This window comes from Nilaparvata lugens, chromosome X (assembly GCF_014356525.2).
Source record: "Nilaparvata lugens isolate BPH chromosome X, ASM1435652v1, whole genome shotgun sequence".
NCBI classification, from domain to species: Eukaryota; Metazoa; Arthropoda; class Insecta; order Hemiptera; family Delphacidae; genus Nilaparvata; species Nilaparvata lugens.
This window is the reverse complement of record NC_052518.1, coordinates 20,653,854-20,675,775: the sequence shown is the minus strand read 5'-3', so window position 1 is coordinate 20,675,775 and position 21,922 is coordinate 20,653,854. Positions and strand designations below refer to the sequence as shown.

The window sequence follows — 21,922 nt, the reverse complement described above, 5'->3', positions numbered from 1 at the left end:
CAGATATCAGAATTTTCAAGAGTAGAGTGTATAAATTCCTTGTTTCAAAAGCCTACTACAGTGTGAAGGATTTTGGTGGTAGAAGGTAGCGTAGTTTGTAAGTACTCTAGTCTTCATAACTGTCTTCCATGTGTGCTTTTTTATTGTGATTATTATTGTGAACTTATTAAGACTTATTATTGTTACTTATTAAGACCTGAAGATTTTCAACTGTATATTGTAAAGTGTACTGTTTTGAATAAGAATGATATCTTATATTATCTTATCTTAAAACAAGAAAGAAAATCTTTAAGCAATCAATTATTCAAATCGGAATCCAAGAACTCTTGTATACAATACCCCAATCAGCAAAATCAACTTGAATCGAAATCAAAACAAGCTCGTTTTGTCAAACGTGAGGGCTTGATTCAAGATTTCATTCGCATGCGTTTTGCTCGAAATGAGTTGAATTCAAGAGTCCGTTTATACATCGTTCAAGCCAGTTTCGAGATCGAAATGCAGGCTCTAATCAGGCTGGTGCTGCGAGCTAAAATCAAGATCGCGTTGCGTGCTCGATTCAGGCCCGAGATGCACGGTCGAATCAGGAATGAGATGCAGTCTTGACTCAGGCTTGAAACGCATGCTGGATGCAATCCGTCCATTCAAGGCCACCTGGCACACCTTTCACGAAATTCAAGCTCGATTCTATTGTGATTCTAGATCAATTAGAGTCGGATTCAAGCTGGATGTTTAGAGTAAATCAATCCTGATTCAAGGCCAGTGCAATCCAATATTAATGCTTAATCATAATTCAAATCTCATCCAGAATTTGAAATAAATCTGTAATTCTTATTATTCATGATTCAATTATTCTTCCAAACTAATGCTCCAATCTTACTATTGCCTTAATACTCTATTTCTATACTCAGTGGACATCCATACATTCTATATAATTATAGATGAAATCTATATATAATATATAGATTATATAATATATATATATATATTATAGATTTCATTAATATATAGATTATATAGATGAAATCTATATAATATATAGATTATATAATATATATATATATATATAGACTATATAATATATATTATATAGATTTCATCTACATATAGAATCTATGGATGTCCACTGAGTATAGAAATAGAGTATTAAGGCAATAGTAAGATTGGAGCATTAGTTTGGAAGAATAATTGAATCATGAATAATAAGAATTACAGATTTATTTCAAATTCTGGATGAAATTTGAATTATGATTAAGCATTTATATTGGATTGCACTGAATCAGATTATTAATATACATTTTATATTTTTAATATTATTCAAATTGAAATATTCTTTAAAATTCTCCTGTGAATGGCAAATTACTTATTCATTCTCTCCTGTCAGGGCAGTCTATAAACTGTCTCTGTAGTTGTATTGATTGAGTCGAGATCGACCTCTGCTAACCAATAACAGCTTGCAGACTGTCCTGAGAGGGAGCAGTGCATGAGTCACTCGCCATTCGATGAATTAATTAAATCAAATCTGCTCTAGTTCAACAGCCCTCTATGCTTGCAACACCTCAAATGGAATACAGTTCATATACATCTGAGTAACACATCAATTATTACTTTGAATATCTATTAAAATATTAAATATTATATATTAATATCTATATTAGTTTATTTTCTTTAAAGCTTAACTTCAGAGTATATCTATATGAGCAAAAATGTAAATAAGAAAGCATTATTTTCAATAAAATTCAATGATTTTTATTAAATATTACAAAAATTGAACTTTCAATTTATTACTAATTATATATTTTTACTTTGAACTGCTATCGTCCTCGATTTGAGCTTCATGAGGCGTAGTCTCTCTGCTCTTGGTCCTGTAAAATATGAAATGTACAGTTTAGTGGGATAACTTAATAGGTTATTATGAGTAAAATATAAAATTTCTCGGTAATCAATTCTCAGAATGCTGATTATGTAGCTTAAAAACTTTTATAAGTTGGAGACTGATATACATATTGTAACTTTCAGGATAAGTTATTGGTCGAATACTCTACCTTTTGACATACATAAATGAATTTCAACCCCTCATAAGTGGTTGACTTAGACCTTCATAAGGACATCTCATTTACATTTATGACAGTTTGGCACACTGTCAAACGAGAGAATAAAGGGTCTCGAGCATTTCGGGAGCATCTTTTGAAATGAAATGTAAAAATCTGGTGTGGCGCACTCACACAACTTTCCTTGCCGTTATGAAAATTGATCACCTGACGCTATTGTTCCCGCGCATCTCAAGTCTACTATTCAGTGATTTGAGCCAGCTGGTGACAGGGTAATAACGCTGGAGACACACATGAGGTCTGCTATCTCTTCATAGTGAATGATTTAATAGAATCAACAATAATTTGCAATTGAATAATCACATTTTCTCGAATTTAAAGCTTATTTTCAATTTTAGGTGAAAATGTTACTGAACATTAATTGTAGAGATTTTCATGGTCAATCTACTCCACTTGATTTTTTTGTTTCAATTGTATCTGAAGCCTGATAATTGGGATTCTATCTGCATTGATGGGGCGGAGCTCCTGAAATTTTTACAGATATGGGACTTGTGAAAGTTGATAGAGCTTATCAATGACTATTTTAGGTATGAATTTGATCAAAATCGTTGGAGCGGTTTCCGAGAAAATCACGGAAAACCTTGTTTTTGACAACATTTTCACCATTTTAGCCGCCATCTTGAATTGCATTTGATCGAAATTGTTCGTGTCGGATCCTTATAGTGAAAGGACCTTAAGTTCCAAATGTCAAGTCATTCCGTTAATTGGGAGATGAGATATCGTGTACACAGACGCACATACACACACACACACACACACACACCACACACACACACACACACACACACAGACCAATACCAAAAACCAGTTTTTTGGACTCAGGGGACCTTCAAACCTTCAAACGTATAGAAATTTAGAAATTGGGGTACCTTAATTTTTTTCAGAAAGCAATACTTTCCTTACCTATGGTAGGCTAATAGGGCAAGGAAAGTAAAAAGTACCAAACAGATTACTAAATAAATAATCAGTTTTTCAATGTGTTTCGTTATTCATCAAAAAAAGTGTTGTTTTAAGTTTTATTACTTTTATCAATGTTTCATTTCTATAAAAACTAAAACTTCAATCAGCCGCCATTTTTGATAAAAGTATCATAGAACATTTTTATTGATGTCGTCATTCTTGTTTTAAAAAGGCCTTTAAAATTATGTACCACACAATGGGTGTTTACATTTTAAATATTTGAGTTACAAACCCTCATTTCTTCAAAAACTAAAACTTCAATCAGCCGCCAAAAACTGTGTTTGAAGGAGGTTCCGTCTTTGGGTAGCAGTGATTGGACATTGGTTGCAAAAAGGCAAACATGTAGAAGAAATTTGAAAAGAGTATTGGGAGCAAGCGGTGAAGTGTACGAAACGATGAGTTCTTCTTTGATTCAAGTAACTGATTTGCAATTTCTCCACATGTATTGGGACTACTAATTTATGATTATTCCATACTTTCATAAAAGAAAGCCTTTTTGACATGATTGTTTTATTCACAAATAAGTTTATTGAATGAACTATTTTCATTTCACAACATATTGGACAATTCAATTTTCTATCTGTAAGTCAAATATTTTCTTGGATTTTTATTTTATACTTTGAAAACATGATCAATAATAATAATTTACTAATGATGAATTTTGTGTACGTATATGTATGTCATTGGCCTTTGATGATACTGCTATTTCCTTATAATTGAAAAAAAATGGGTTGGTTCAGGTGGTTTACACTCAGCAAGAATAGTATAATAATAGGTTGCCTTGATCACATAAGACGCGTGGAGAACGCAGCCTGCTATGGTGTGACGTCATGCTGCGACCTCTCGCCCTGGCTTAACATGCATTCAAATGTAAAAATGCCAACTTTGAGCCCTCATAGCAAATCAACCATCAACTTTACATAGAAGTGATTGACATCAAAATGTTCAGCATTTTATCCCCTTTGAAACAATATCAAACTAATTTTCAGTAAAAATCCTATAAATGTTACCGGCGAGTCTAAAACAAATCGTTTGAACACACAATTTGATTTGATAATACCATTTCAAATACGTTTTTGTACTTTCTATTAGTTTTTTCTGCATCGTTTTAGTTCTTTCTCTTAAACAGATTCCATTCTCATTTAGAAATTTTATCCTTATGAAGTCTGTGGAAAGAACTAACAGCTTCTTTAGGAATTTCAGGATATTAACGTTATTTTATCAACAACTCCTGAAAGATAGCAATGCGAACCCATCAACGGTTGCCTAGCTTTATCACAAAAATAAACAGTCTAGATAAGCCCTAAGAATATATGAACATCATTTAAACATTATAAAGATTCTTATTTATCCCAATTATGATAAAAAAATAGATAATCATGACTTTTAATGACTTTAATGCTGTTATTTTATCAAAAAATAAAACGCATTACACTACTGTACTGTAAAGTAGTTGAATAATTTCATGAATAATTAATGTTATATTATTTGAAGTCATAATTTGATGAACTATTTAATTATAATTAAGATCTATTCTTGCTTTACACAAGTGTTTTTTGCATTCATAAGTATCCCATGGACACATTGAAATAAAAAATATCATACTACCGTGAATAATATATGGTATTTCCTTTGTAAATTTGTGTCCCATGAAAATAATCGATAAAATATACTAATAATAATAATACTGCACTGAGCAGAAACAAAAACACAATACAAGAACAACGTGTTGGCACTACGCTTTCCAGTAGACAACTGAAATAATTATTAGTAACCAGACAGTTCAACGTTCTAAAAATAACTTGTAACCATCAGTTCCATGATTTCGCTAAATTGGTTCTAGGTATATGTCAATTAATAAAGTCTTAAACAAATATCATTAATACAAATGCTTGCAACTAGCATTCCAGGCGACGATACAACTATCAATTTTCACAAACAATTGTCAAATAAGGAACAATCATTTTTAAATATTATTGGACGACCAGCATAAAATTAAATGAGTTCGCTTCATTTTGTCATATTATTGTTTAAAATAAGTCCAAAACAAATAAGTTACCAGCTTTTTCACAAATATGAATAGGTTTTACCGATTGAATATAGTGATAGATTCAAGGACTTTCTACACTTTTCGAAATGAATTAATGTTTTCAAAATACACATTGATGTGGAGCTTGTTTCTTTCCGAATTGAATAGCATATTCATATTTTTTATCAATACAGCGGTTTTTATGTGAGGAAGTGATATTTGACGCGGTGTTTTGTATGTAATTCTTATGGGAAGCCGGCGTTTGCCACGTAGGCTCATGCCATCTCATCCGCGTATGTAAACGCGATTGAGGCAACCTGCTATACACTATCCTTGGTTTACACTCCCATTCTATATAAAGACCGAGTGGCACATATATGTGTCACGAGTGAAAAAACCCTGAAATTTGAGAAACTTGAGGAATTTAACGATATTCCAGAGTAATTCAAATTACTGTTAAGGAAATATTCATTTCAACAGGTGATATGATTTGGAATGTGTGGAGTATTCTGTATTAATTGACTGGTATATATGAAGTAAACCTAATTTTTTATTGGGAGGAGTTGATTAGTCATGTCGCACATATATGTGCCACCCAGGAGCAAATGTGCTATTCCTTTTTAGTCGAATATATGACATTTTTGGTTATGTAAATATGGATGTTACTTATTTTTATTGTATGTTAATTTTTATATGTTAGCAAGGTTAGCGTTTTAGGCAATATTTACACTGCACTGTAGTAGATAGCCGTATTTGTTTTTCAAACCATACCTGTAGGTATGTAAATAAAAACAGAAATTCAAGTACCCATTTTAAAATTGGCATATTTCTTTTTAGAAATAAAAATATTAGAATAATATTATTTTTATTTTTCTTTGATTTCTATTCTCAAGTATTATTCCAGGGTAGCCCTAAAGAAAAAAGACTATAGGTATGTTTTATCCCAGTAATGCGTTCACACTAACTCACTCAAAGTTGCAACCATATTAGCCCAGTCAATATAGACATGAAAAAGAGGGCCTGCTAGTAATTTATATTTTATTTCTGATTTTTATACCTATATTTTTTTAAACATCAATGAAAATTAAACTTGAACTTTCAGCAGTAAAATATTATAAAAACATTTTGGGACATATTATTCATTATCAAAATTTGGGAATAAAATAGTTTTGGGCAAAGCCTGCTATTCTTTCCAAATTATATTTTTATGATTTGTGATTGTATCCACAAAAGGATAAATAAATTCAGAGCCAATCAATATTTGCATGATAAATAATTGTCTTGTTCTATATAGATACAGAGTGGCCCAAAAACCTTGTATTTTCGATAAAATGGATATTTTCAGAAAATATTTTTTTAATAGTTCAACAATACTATGAAGAATCTATCCTCTAAATCTCAAGGATTTATCTTTAACCGAATTTTAAATGTTCTGTCCGAAAAATTCAAACTTTAGGCTCTCATATCTCAAAAAGTAATGATCGGAAAAAATGTTTTTCTGAGGATACCTTTTCATTTTGATAGGTTGATGATATACAAACCGAAAAACTTTGAAAAATATCACCAGTATAAATGTTATTTTTAGCCTTTGCACAACCTTAAACCGACTCTAGCCGCGGTTCACACTTCTGCCAGTTCACTCATTCGTCAAACTTCTTGTAACATATCCAACATTATTGAGATTTATTGTGACTTAAGTCTCCAATATGGTTCTTTGGAAATTACAATACTAATTTGCAGCTTGTTTTACAATAAATTTTTGCTTCATATGAAATTAAAAATCTGAGCCTATTCAATTATAAAGTTATCATTTTAAAATTTTAAAACTGCTTTAGTGATTAGGAAATAGTATAGTGCAACTTACTGAAAATGGTTTCCATCAGATGTAGAAAGGAGTTTTAAATCTAAAACTGTAGTTGGCAGCATATTCGTCTGTCATGGTGGATTTTGGTATATGCGTCTGCAGTTCTATTCCCACCTTTGCCTGAAATCAAATGATACATTAAATGTATGAAAGCGATTTTCTAATTGAAAGGAATTTTATAAGTGATAGTAAATGATATAACAATAAACCAATACAAGAGAGTTTTAAAGGACCTTACATAGTACTGAACTAATTATCAAATTGTAGCCTATCAATGAGAATGATTGCTTTTATTTACAATTTATTTAAAGTATTTCTCAAGGGGTTATTTTATACTGGTCATATTGGAATAAATATGGTTTAATCTAATCAAAATATTAAAAAAAATTTAGTTCATGTCCCTAACAAAAATGTAACTATAGTCCCAAATAAATATAACTAATAATTAGTAGGTAGGCCTATAATGGTGTTATGAATAGTTCTATTATTGTAACATTTTACAATAGCTTCTTTTATATCATAACCATCCATGATATTAAATCAATCTATTATAATATTACTGAATCATATAATCACTAGCTTAAAATGTATTGAATCATGAAATTAAAACCACTAACTTAATAGTTTTTTACAAGTTTGAAGTTAACCAACAATGATAACAGTTTAATCAACTGTTAGACCCGGTTGCACAAAAGCCGGTTAAATTTTAACCGTGATTAACTTCATGAGAACCAATCAGAGAATGCGTTTTTGATAAAACGGCTTCTCTGATTGGCTCTCGCGGAATTAATCATGGTTAAAATTTAACCGGCTTTTGTGCAACCGGGCCTTAGTGTTTGAAAATGATAAACATTCAATTTATAAACACTAAAAATTGCAATTACTGTTATATTAGGGTTATTAATAGGGCTTGACATAAAATCTTAAAACTGCTCCAGTAATTCTTGAATATAGACTATTGTAGGTAGCCTAAGTTTGTTTGTTAAGGTTACAAGTAAGTTTGTTTATGTAGGCTATGTTGAAAAATTTGATCATTGAACGAGTGCAACTTACTGAAAATGGCTTTCATCAAATGTAGAGAGGAGAAGAACTTTTTTCAAATCTAATCCTTGGCATCATATTCATCTGTCATGGTGGATTTTAGTATAATATGTATCTGCAGTTCTATTCCCACCTTCGTCTGAAATCAAATGGAACATGTATGAAAGCAATTATCTAATTGAAAGAAATTTTGGCTAAAGTGCACGTCCAGTGCCAACATACTTGTAATCAAATTTTTGGTTGGGATCGATTTAGTATAATATTTTGAGCACAAAATCAAAAAATTAAACGGAGGTCACTATTGTTTTCAAAATAAACTAAGTTCAAAGTAGCACAACTTTACATGCATTTAACCCATGCTATAAGTAGCAACCATAAGTAGCTAAGGTTAGGAAAAGCTTTAGGTTAATAAAGCTTAGGTTAGAAAAAGCTTTGGGTTAGGAAAACTCAGATTAGGAATATCATAATTTGATGATTTCAATAATCAAAATGGCTGCTACTCATAGGTTAAATGCATGTAAAATTGTGCTACTTTGAACTTAGTTTATTTCAAAAACAAAAGTGACCGCCGTTTAATTTTTGTGATTTTGTGCTCAAAATAGCATACTTAATAATCAATCCCAACCAAAAATTTGATGACAGGTATGTTGGCACTGGACGTGCATTTACACCGAAATTTTGAAGTAATAATTTAGTATGGTTTTAATAAATTGATAGTATTAAAACAATAAACCAATACAAGGGAGTATTTAAGGACCTTACATAGTACTGAACTAATTATTAAATTGTAGCCTATCAATAAGAATGATTGCTGCTATTTACAGTTTATTTAGAGTATTTCTCAAGAGGTTGATTTGATACTAGGCTAGTCATATTGAAATAAATAATGTTTTATCTAATCAAAATACTGTATTCAAAAAGTTAATTAGGTCAAATGTAACCATAGTCCCTAATATGCCTATAAATAACCAATATTATTAGTTGGTAGGCCTATTCTCTTATTAGCTTTATTATTGTAACATTTTACAATAGCTTCTTATATCTTAAACATTCATAATAATTAAATCAATCTATTATGATATTACTGAATCATATAATCACTAGTTTAAAAATTATTACCTAAATCATAAAATCGAAACCACACTTGATAGTTGTTTTACAAGTTTAAGGTACCAACAATGTTAACAGTTGGTTAAATCAACTGTTTGGGTTTAAAAATGGAAAAAATTAACTTATACACACTAAAAATTGCAATTAATGTTGTATCAGGGTTATTAATAGGGCCTAACATAATAATTATTTACCATAGTGCTTTTAAAAACAACATGTGCTTTACAAATTTGTCTGGGGAACGCTTTGCCATTATTAGGCTAAACAGCTTTGTTTAGTAGGTAACTTCATGCTATTAAATTTATCAATAAATATCCTAGACATAAATGAATGATCTTACCTTAATTTAAGACCTTCAGCAATCAAAAATCATCATCAACTTGATGACGCGATAAAATAAAGGATAAACAAACAACGAACCAATACTGCAATACTTCACCTTCAACTACTGAAAACTAAGAAGACAGGCCGAGGACATCTTTAATGGCTGTCGCTCAAGCGCAGTAGTGCACAAGCACAAATCACCCCGGGAGTTTCAAAGTTATTGATATAGACAATCTTTATTGTTAACATTAAAACAGATAACAGTCCATATTTCTGGGATGGATTAATGATTTCTTTATGGTGGACATTTGTGCTTTCACTGAAATAATGTTGGAATCAATAAAATAGTACCTAGTTTATTATTATTTGAATTTGAAACTTGAAAATTATTTCATAGGCTTGGTGTGTGACATGATTTTTAGCACAAACTGGAATCTAATTTGAAAAAATGATATAACTTTCTCAATTTTGGTTGGAAACATTTGAAATTCTAGGACAATGTTTATAACATGAACAGAATCGTTAATTATTTTTTTCAAAATTTTCCATCATCAATTACCAATTATTTAAAATTTTAAACGTTAGTAGCCCGTCAACGGCCCGTCTGACGGGATTTTTGCATTGAGAAGAAGTGCTGGAAATCTACTTCTGTAGCCGAATAAGTGATAAAAGACTGCTTTTTTGAACATTTTTGGGAAACTTAGAAATCGATCAAATTTTTTCCAAGTCCCTATTTGGATTAAAATTAGCGCAAAAGGTCTATTATATCATCAACAGTACGTTGTAGACGATTTTCGCAAGAGACAAAAAGTGTTTGAAATTCAATTCTGCATCCGAACTATTGATTAGAAATACAATTTTTCGACTTTTTTGGGAAACTTGAACATCTGGCAAATTTATTAAGTCCCTCTGGATTTAGCGCAAAAGGTCAATTATATCGTTAACAGTGCATTTTAGACGATTTTCGCAGAAGACAAAAAGTATTTGAATTGCAATTCTGCACCCGAATTTATTAACAAAAAGCTTAAAATGAGACTTTTTGGAAAACTCAAAAAATTTCAGTCTTAATTTGTGTAAAACATTTTCTTTATCTCGATAACGGTGAGTTGGAGACTTTTTTGGAGGATTTTTGAAGAAGATAGAAAGGGATTGGAATTCAATTCCACTTAGGAATATTGGTCAGAAAGCCTAAATTGAGACATTTTTAGGGATTAAGATACACAGGTGAGGGGGGAGGAGACACCTTCTGAAAAAAATGTTTGATTTTCACTTATAACATTTTCACTTAGTGTGTTGACTGGGTAGGTACTGTAGAAATTCCATACTGTACCAACCTTTCTAACGTTTATTTTAGTAAACATTTCTAAGTTTATCAAACGTTGTTTTCATAACGTTTATCAGCAATATACATTCTAGACGTTTATTGAACGTTTATAGAGTAAACGTTCATTTTAGTAAAATTCCCTAACGTTTATTGAACGTTGTTTTCATAACGTTTATCGGATTTATACATTTTAAACATTTATTAATTTATTAAACGTTTTTTAAACTTTTTGTGCTGTGTGGGATGAACACTACAGGTTGATCTCTTCTCCCCTGTATTAGAGGAGATTTTGGAAGTGACAATGAGAAATAGACAATGTAAAGAAGACAATGTAGAATAGGCTACTCGAGGATTGTTTGACACTCACAATAGAAACAAAATCCAAGGGAATGCGTAGCAAGCTATATTCAAGATCGATTCAAATCGGCTTTAACCAATACCTACTATTACTTCAGGCCCCTACAACTGATCTCTAATAAACTATGACGTCATCACATGTAGATCATCGATGATCTACTGGCGGTAAGCAAGCGAGTAAGTAATAGTAGGTATTGAATAAGGGCGCTGATGCTTGTTATCACATCTGATATGGTAATCAACAAAATTTGAATTACAAATTCAATTTTAACGGTGTTCCATTTCAATGAATATGGTTTGTTTATCATTCTTCTAATATTTGTTTGTGAAAAGTAATAATGAATTTGGGGTTTTAAATCATTGGGATACTGCTGTGTACCGGTACCTAATTGTTGCGGGAATTATAACAAGATTCCAAAAGTTTCCGTACGGTTTTAAAGTTTAAAACGGTTTTTTTACTTTTTCGAAAGATTACTTTGAAACGAAAATGGATACGAGCGATAAGAAGAAAGAGCTTCAATTCTACAAAACAACGGTTTACATGAAGTGTAGAAGAACAGTGTAAATAAAGTGTGAGTGGAAAATTTAATTAAAGTGTGGAAGAACAGTGTAAATAAAATGTGAAATAACAGTGTAATTAGAGTGTGGAAGAACAGTGTGAATAAAGTGTGTGAAAGAACTTTTGAATTAATAAATTAAAAAGTAAATGCAAAGTGTTGGAACTGCCCATAACATCAAAATATTGAAGGTTTTACCTAACTGAAAAACATCTCCTGATGGGTTTCTTTGTACTACAGATCAATTGTGATCAAGTTTGTGGGAGCCTCTTTCCTAAAAAAGAGTTAGGAAATTTGGTTTATCTTTGATTTACCTCTCCTTCGACTCTGATACAGGCTATTATTAAGTATTTTTGGTTGAGATGAATTTATCAATAGCTCTATCACTGAATTGAGTAGGCCTATGTCTATCAATCTGAAAATATGGATAAATTATTGCATTTGTGGAATAGTGTTTTTATTTCAATAAAATTTCTATTTATTAAAATACAAGTGTCTTTAATTTGAAATTTAGATAGTATTCCATCCAATAAAAATTCATACAGTAACAAAAGTTACATTGATAAGCTAGTAGAAACTACTACGATCTAGGAAGAATCAATCTACATGTTATGACGTCATTAATTAGTTGTGGGGCCTGAAGTAATAGTAGGTATTGCTTTAACTGACAAGGGTTATTCAAGGCAGAGTCAAGACTTGTTTGATCATTAAAAAAGATTATTAAAAGTGGTTATTAATTTTTAACTAATTATTACTACCCAAGTTAATTATTCAATTAAAAAAATGATATTAATTATTCATTTTTCAAATAACTCAATTGATTTATCAATTATCTAATGAAAATATTCATTATTAAATCTTATTGATTGTTTTTTATCTTTTTTTAGAGTGTTCTCTTGGCCCAAAAATTTGAGACATTGGTCCGAACAGATAGTCGATTTGAAATTCCGGCTGCAAGACATCTGGGAATGGTGGTGTTACGTCTAAAAGGTGATAACACACTTACTGAACGCCTATTGAAACGCATTAACTCTAGAGGACGTCTTCACTGTGTCCCGGCCTCTTTAAAAGGTAAAAACACATGAATTTACCGTTTTTGGAATCTGTAAACAAAGTATAAGCTAATTTGTTGTATACTAACAAATTTGTTAGTTTAGGTACCAAAAATGTTTGATACCAAAATTGTTGACAAATTTTTTGTAAACAACAAAATTGTAATCTAATTTTTGAACAAATAATTCAATGGTTTTAAATAAATTCAAATATCCATCAGTAAGTACCAATTCAATTTGAATAGGCCTAATTTTGATGTTCTTCAATTGATAATCAACGAAGATACTCTTGAGCGGTCACCCGACCAATAAGAACACCGAACGAATGTCACCCATATAATCCTTCACAGCTTCCTAACACAGAGTAGGAATACTACTTGAATCTTATCTCCTTCAATCTTATTACTTAATACTACTTACTTACTAATACTATTACTTAATCTTATACTTAGGCCCATATGCTCTAAAATAGTTCACCACGTATAGAGTAAACGCTTTAAACTTGAATGCCGTTTAAACCTTTAATGCCGTTTTATTTCATTGATGTTGTTTCCCATGACGAAACCCTATAAGATCTTCAAGAAGTTCTGTTGTTAGATTAATTTTAAACTGTCAGCATTGGTTGGAAGGTAAGCATTGATGTTATGTATGCAGAATGCTGACAGTTTACATGGGCGCGGTGCACCCAGAGAAACGCGTAATATGGAACGAGTTATTATATGGTTGATATGAAAAACCATATGTTTTCGTTGTCATTGATTCATTCATAAATATAAAATGTTGTTGATCCGTTACTAGTAGAAAGTCATGTTCAATTTTATTTGATTAAAGCTCTACAAATGAAGAGTTTACTTATTTCAATTTAATCAAATAAAAATGCCGACAAAGAAAAAGACAAAAACGATTGAAAACCGTAACTACGAAGAAGATAAGATGGAATCACATATTGACAAGTTTCTCAAGCCAAAGGAATTATCTATCGACCCAGATTCGCCTACGGCAGAGAGAGAGTGGAAACATTGGAAAAAGACGTTCGAAAATTTCTTAGAAGGAACGACAACCAAAGACAAAATGAAAATATTGGTAAACTTCTTATCACCTGCTTTATACGAAATTGTGGAAAGCTATACTTCATATGAAGAAACTATATCCATGTTGGAAGATATGTTCGTTAAACCGAAGAACGAAATTTATGCACGATACTGCCTTGCTAATGCAAAACAACAAATAGGTGAGTCCATTGATCACTACTATTCTGAACTAAAAAGATTAAGCTTATCATGTAACTTCACTAGAGTGTCAGCCGAAGAAAACAAAAACGAGCATATTAGAGATGCTCTTGTTTCAGGGTTATGTTCTATTGAAATTAAAGAGAAACTTTTTCAACAAGGAGATTTGAGTCTACAAGAAACCGTTTCCCAAGCACGCGTGTTCTTGAATCCGCAAAAACATATGCCGACTCCTTTAAAAGTACTTATACAAACTCTGTTGAAGAAAATAAAAACATAAGCTTGAGTGAATCTTTCTCAGATGTTAATGCTGTAACCCAAAATCGACAGGCAATTGTAGAGAAATCCGTTCAATGCCAACGTTGCGGATATAAAAAACACTCAAATTCTCAAGAATGTCCTGCAATAGGAAAGACTTGTCATAAATGTTCCCGAATTGGACACTTTTCCCATGTTTGTAAAAGTAAAACGCTCAAAGAAAAACTAACTACGTCAACTATTACTGCAGCTGGTATAGCCAGTAATCTTTCTAAAGCTACAATTATTGTTTCGGTGAATGGAATAAATACACCAGCTCTTATTGATACCGGAAGTGTTGCCAGTTTTATTGATGAAAAATTTGCAAAAACAAATAAATTTAAAACTGCATCAGATTCTTGTTTTATAAGATTTGCATCTGTTCAACATAACACCGCTACAAAAGCATGTGTTTATAGCAATATTGTGTACAAAGGAAATGAATACAACAATATTAAACTCTTGGTATTAAAAGAATGCTGTTGCAATGTGATACTTGGTCACGATTTTTTGATGAATCACTCTACAATAAGTTTAGCATTCAATGGTAATAAACAGCCTCTTGTAATAGATAATAATTCTACAACCACACCACCCTTGAAAGATTGCCTCTTGGTGGAGGCCATGATAAAACCATGTTCCCTTTTCAATGACTTGACTCCCGATTGCCACCCAATAACTACCCGATCCAGAAGACACCCACAAGATGACTATGAATTCATGAAGAATGAGGTCAATCGCCTCCTTACAGAAGGAATAATTGAGGAAAGCCAGTCCAGTTGGCGTGCCCAGCCTTTCATTGTAACCAATGGACAGAAGAAACGAATGGTCATAGACTATTCACAGACTATTAATAAATTCACAAATTTAGACGCATACCCTCTCCCATTGATCGAAGATCTTGTAAACACAATTGCCAAGTACAACTTTTTTAGTACTGTAGATTTCAAGTCAGCTTACCATCAAATACCGATTCTTGAGAATGAACGACATTACACTGCCTTTGAAGTAGGCCGAAAACTTTATCAGTTCAAACGAATACCATTCGGAGTAACCAATGGAGTAGCTGCCTTCCAACGTACAATAACGGACTTATAGAAAGAGAGAATTTGAACGACTGCTTTGCCTATTTGGATGATGTTGTCATTTGCGGTTCAGATCAAGAAGAACATGACAGAAATCTTAAGAAATTTCAACAAGTAATTGAATTGTATGGCTTGACTATAAATGAAGAAAAATGTAAATTTTCAAAAAAATCATTAAAGTTCCTTGGGTATGAGATAAAACATGGAGAAATTAAACCTGACCTAGAACGCCTTGCACCACTCATGAACTTTCCACCCCCAAGAAATGCTAAAGAAATGAAACGACTCATGGGATTACTGGCTCATTACTCCCGATGGATTAAAAACTTTTCTCAAAAGCTTCACCCCCTTGTCCACATACAGAAATTCCCTCTATCTCAAGATCAGATGGAAACTTTGGAATTGTTGAAAAATGAAATTGCTTCCGCGGTACTGCTCTTTGTTGATGAAAATGTACCATTCATAATTGAGACAGATGCATCAGATTTTGCAATTGGTGCAACATTAACACAAAATTCTCGACCAGTAGCCTTTTTCTCACGAACTTTGTCCCAAAGTGAAACCAGGCATTCAGCTGTTGAGAAAGAAGCCTATGCCATTGTGGAGTCTATAAGAAAATGGAGACACTATTTACTACGAAAACAATTCACTTTGATCACTGACCAAAAATCAGTCACATTCATGTTTGGCACTCAACACAATAGAAAAATAAAAAATGAAAAGATACAAAGGTGGCGCCTAGAATTATCTGAATACAAATTCAACATAGTCTACAGACCTGGAAAAGAAAATGCACCAGCTGATGCACTCTCTCGTATATGTATTACAGCTGGTTGTTCAACATTGAACTCAGCTTTGGCAAAATACCATGATGAACTTTGTCACCCTGGTGTAACTCGTTTCTACCACTGGCTCAGAATGAAAAATCTCCCCTATACTGTAGATGATGTAAGGAAAATTTGCTCCAATTGTGCAATTTGCTCTGAAATAAAACCACAGTATATGAAGACAAAAGGAAATCTCATAAAGGCAACAAAACCTTTTGAACGAATTAATATGGACTTCAAAGGACCCGTACAATCAAAAACAAGAAATAAATACCTACTGGTGATGGTTGATGAGTACTCAAGATTCCCTTTTGTATTTCCTTGTCCAGACATGACTGCGAGAACAGTCATAAATTGCCTGGTCTCATTAATATCAATGTTTGGCCTTCCAAGCTATATTCACACAGACAGAGGAACATCCTTCATGTCAACTGAGTTGAAGAGCTTTCTTGGCTCAAAAGGGATAGCAACTAGTAGATCAACGCCTTACAATCCGAGAGGGAATGGTCAAGTAGAGCGATATAATGGAATTATATGGAAAGCAATAACACTAGCTCTAAGATCACGAGGACTTGATTCAAATCGATGGGAGGAAGTGTTGCCTGATGCACTTCACTCTATTCGATCTCTTTTGTGTACTACAACAAATTGCACCCCTCATGAACGAATGTTCCTACACATGAGATCCTCAACAAATGGACAGTCACTACCATCTTGGCTAATGAGCCCAGGACCAGTTTGGCTGAAGAAAATGAACCGAAATTCAAAGCAAGATTCATCAGTAGAAGAAGTTGAATTGATTGAGGCAAACCCAGAGTATGCTCACATTCGTCGCCCTGATGGACAAGAGTCTACTGTGTCGCTCCGTCATCTTGCCCCTAAGATAACACGAAAATCTAGCCGGGTAGAATGATATGATAAACCATATGTTTTCGTTGTCATTGATTCATTCATAAATATAAAATGTTGTTGATCCGTTACTAGTAGAAAGTCATGTTCAATTTTATTTGATTAAAGCTCTACAAATGAAGAGTTTACTTATTTCAATGGTACCATCAGTTTCATGTAACCGTTTTTTGTAAGCATTATATGCACACCGGAGAAACGTTATTTACTCCACTACCACGATGGATTCCGATTAAAAAGATGAATCACTAATTAGGGTACAATATATCACCAGCATCGTCCATCAGGCTGTAATACAAAATTCACTCTTCTTTCAAAAATTACTTTCTACCAATTTTACTCAGTTTAAACGGCGTTTAGGGGTTTCAGATGGAATGAGCATACGGAATACGGTTCAAACTCGAGTTTAAACTATTGATGGATGGGCTGGACGCAGTTTCAATCGAGCTGGTGCTTATTACCCTAATTCTCGGTTGCACAAAAGCCGGTTAAAATTCAACCGTGATTAATGCCACGAGAGCCAATCAGAGAAGCCTTTTTTCTAAATAGCCTTCTCTGATTGATTGTCGTGTATTTAATCATTGAAAAAAAATTGAACCTACTTATGTGCAACTGGGCCTAAACAACCAAATAATTTTTTTTGTAAGATTTGAAATTTTCCGTATCAAAGCAGAGGAGCTCATACTTCATAAATGATAACAAAATATTCTAAATGGATAAATATTCTAATTAGTTCAAGTCATCCATCATTTTACTGAATATTAGAGAATTCATTAGGAGAATTGTCTCTGTCTGACAGAATTTGCTAATCCGACTGCCCATTTGAATACCATACCTCCAAAAAGAGTATTCCAAAAGGGAGATATTCAGTATTAGTACGGAAATGTATGACTGGACTCTTATTATGAATATTGACGCATCTCAGCATCTGCCATTATAGAGAACCGAGATATGTAGCATGGAAGTAGGATGGAGCGAAATTTCAAGGAAAAGTTTGATAACATAGTGTTATAAATATCAATAGGTTGAGGAAAAATGTATTGTGTTCAACATGGAACTAGAGTAATTTTCCTCCAATTTCAAATTCAATCACAAACTGAATTTTGTTAATTGACAGGTGATAATATGGAATGATAACAGTCTTTTATGAGAATTGAACTTCATGATAACTTATTCTTGCTGAGGATGATGCCCGCCCACATGACACCTCTAAGTTGTGCGTGTGGGTGATGAGACGGATGATGATGATGATGATGATGATAAGAGATGAGTGGATCTACAACTTTAGGTGGGTTCCGAACCACCGGGAAGTGATTCTCAAACTCATCCGCATTCTCAAACCCATTCTCAACGTTAATTGGTCTCTGGTCTCTTAAGGAGTTTGACTCTTAAAGTGGCCTCACAAAGGGATCGAGTGGCAGGTGCATGGAGCTCTATTCATTCATCTCATCAATATCAGCGCGACCACCAAACCAAATACCTTCCCTCTTATAATATGATCGATTAACGAGATCTTTGTTTCGTTTTCGTATGTTTTCTCCACCAAAAAATTATTCAGACGAAGTTATTGCACTTGAATTAATGATGATAGCAGATAACTATTTTCAAATTGATTATAAATAGAATATTCCTGAATAGTCTAGAATAATAATCTAGAATAATAGTCTAGAATATTCCTGAGATAATATTTTTTTGTATTTTGCATTTTTGTTGTCAAGATCAATACGTGATCCGTTTCACGGTGACATCCCAGAGGACCACTGAGGAGGACATTGTTCGAGACTGGAATGAAATTCGTTCAACTGCCGGAGAAATTTTGAAAGAAGTCAATCAAGAATTGACAAGGTCGCCTTCCAGGGTGAAAGTTCGTTTGGCTGGTGAGTCTCTCATGAATAATTTTGTAAACTTTTTCTCAAAGTTTCTTCAAGTAGAAATGGTTGAATAGAAATAATTCTTGGACTTTATGATAGGGGACTTCAAGCCTACTAATTTTCTTTTTCATCTCATATCATCATAATTATATATATATTTTTAAACCGACCAATGTTTTCCCAATGCATGGGATTTCTCATTTTCATTTTTCAAATTCATAAATTGTTTCCTTTCAAAAGAAGTTTAGTAATACACAAAAATGAATTGAGCTATATTAAGCTCAATATAATCATATCATTGTTTATATTTTAAAAAATAATTCTGTAATCCACAATTATTATTGTAACACGACCAAAATCAAAACTGTTATTACTTATAAGTTTCAGGAAAAAGAGGTAATTGTTAAAGTTGAACATTCATATTTATGATTTTTGTTCTAGTACACGGTTTTATTGAAAAATAATATAATTATTTTATTAGTTGATTTTTCTTCTATGTTCACTCATTTTCTAGTTTCATGAATATAAACAGTAAAGCAATCATGACAACATTTTAATGGGTTGTTTTTATTATATGATCACCTTCAATATACCCTACTTCCTTTAAAATAAAGTTATAAAGAGAGTAGGCCAGAGATTGTATATGTCATAAACTGCTAACTGCAGAAATAAATCAAAAGTAAAAACAAATCCCAAGTAGTTCTATAAATAATATAACAATCAATCATCATTTTAATCTATTATTACTAATCAATCAACCATATATTTAGGGTTTTGAATCGTTTTTAAATCATTATTGGACCGTTTACTGCAGAAAGCAAACAAATGCAATGGATTTTATGCTTTGAATACGGTAGTAGCTGCAAAACAGCTTCAATAAATTAACTGCAGAAAAAGAAGACATCACAAGTAGTTTTCCTTTCAGATTCAAACAGTGGTAGGGAGAAATTGAAAGTCGATGTGTTTCTTTCTGCAGTAAACGATTCAGAAATCTTCATAAATGCACTATTTTTATTAAGTTATATTTCATTTTTGATGACAACATGTTTCCTTCATTATTTATTTCTTGTGTTTGTTCTCATATTAATACACCGTTGTTTCTTTAATATTTTAAAAGAATAAATTTAACAATATACTTATTATAACTATACAATATTAAGCTTTTACGCCCTTCATCTTTCAGATCAACAACTAAACATTTTGCAGTTTTGAAGCTAATTCAAAGACGTTCGCAACATTATCATCTTGGAAGTGTCAGCTAAAAGTTCTTACTAATCCACTGGGAAAAGAATTCAAGTTCAGAGTAGAATAATATTTGGAAGTGATGATTCCGTTTTCTGATAGATTCATTGATATCTTCAGAATATTCAAATTTATGAATGATTTCATGATTATTATACAAATAATTTCAAGTATCACAAAGTCATTTTTGTCTTCATAATTTTGGAATTACTTAATTACTCCTCTACTATTCTTCAATTTTCAATTAAATGCATGCAAAATAATATAAATAATGTTCAATTTTTAATATCACCATACATAGGAATATAATAAAATATTTTTATTATTAACGTCCATAATTCATGAGTCGATGCTTTTAGATGATAACTTGGAAAATTCATATGTTATATTATTTGCTAATAATTCTATGCTTGTTATATTGAATTTTTTTTCAATAGCCCGAATTTTCAAATAATTATGATTGATTAAAAATTGGATAAATAAGTTTTAGTTGTAACTGAATGTATTCAGAGTACTGAACACTAATAAAGAAATTCTTTTTCCGATGAATTTCTATTATTTTTGGATCTAATATACCATGAGAAAGTGTCCTAGGATGTATTGTTTCATACTGAAATGACAATTAAGTAACTCCAATTAGTGGTGAGTAATAATAATTGTTATATAATTTTTTTTCAATAGCCAGAATTTACAAATATCATGATTGATTGAAAATTTAATAACACTGCGTTCTAGTTGTAACTGACTATATTCTCATATATTTTCTATGTTTGGTTTTGAAGCATCTAAATTCAAAAATCTACTTTGTGAAAATAATTAAGGACTGAAAATTTTGTGAAGCGAACAACTACAATTATTACCTTATTTCGGACTATGTGTAACCTTATCTAAATTTGGGAGAGAAATAGCACAAGGTCACCTTATTTTTTCTCTCCCTATCATTTTGATCATCTACTTATTGTATGAATCAATAAATAATAAAAAATAATGAGTGATTTTCGGGAATTTAATGCTGGAAAAATTGTTTATTAATTCCTTAATTTTTATTATTCACGTGATAAAGCTATTATTATAATTTTATCAAATTATCCATCTATTAGCCTAATCATTACCGTATAAAATTGAATTAATTTGTAAAATCAAATTAAAATTTTATTTTTTTGATCTACAGCTATTTCATGGCCAACGTTCTTCATAACCAATTGACATTTATTATTTATTAGCTAATCACTTATCATTCACTACTTACAACATTATTCATAAGCTTTTGTTCTATCATTCATTAGAAATAAAATATTATTCTTTACTTTGATAGTTATTTCTATTTGGATAAAAATTTTCTTCCACATATATTATGATATATGAGATACAGATTAATTCGTGTTGATTTCAACATTCATCAAATGGATTTGTTAAAATAGAGTCAAACCTTTTCACATCGTTCCTCATTTTTACGTCACAGAAGGTCTATTTATTGAAAGTATTTTTAGTCTATTTCTTTCTCAGGAATTCTCTACTTATTTCCAGATATTTCATTCATGGATAGTTTCAATAAATGTCTGTTTCATTCATGATTGATTGTGGATTAATGTGATATTTTTATATGGGATTGAATTTTTATGTTTTTAACAGAAACGAGAGAACGTAACGCGAATTTCGGGTCCAGTCTGCTACTAGCCAACTCTCCTATGTCTCCAAAAATTGTTAATGGCAGTTTTGTTGCTGTCTTTGATAATGGA

The 21,922-nt window shown here is 31.7% G+C and overlaps 1 protein-coding gene and 1 long non-coding RNA gene across 2 annotated transcripts; one reads left to right on the top strand and one right to left on the bottom strand.

Annotated features, from left to right (window-relative positions):
- Positions 1-1,723: 1,723 nt before the first annotated feature.
- Positions 1,724-9,571, bottom strand: LOC120354902. The gene is made up of 4 exons (XR_005573287.1): positions 9,453-9,571; positions 8,015-8,141; positions 6,962-7,081; positions 1,724-1,862 (listed from the first exon to the last, which is right to left on the bottom strand). It is a non-coding gene; the product is annotated as an uncharacterized LOC120354902 (long non-coding RNA).
- Positions 9,572-12,565: 2,994 nt separating this feature from the next.
- Positions 12,566-21,922, top strand: LOC120354901 (histidine decarboxylase-like; the record flags this gene model as incomplete). Its single annotated transcript, XM_039442980.1, is given in 3 exon segments — positions 12,566-12,745; positions 18,789-18,947; positions 21,816-21,922. Coding segments are annotated over 3 exon segments (369 nt in total), but the record flags the coding sequence as incomplete, so codon positions are not given.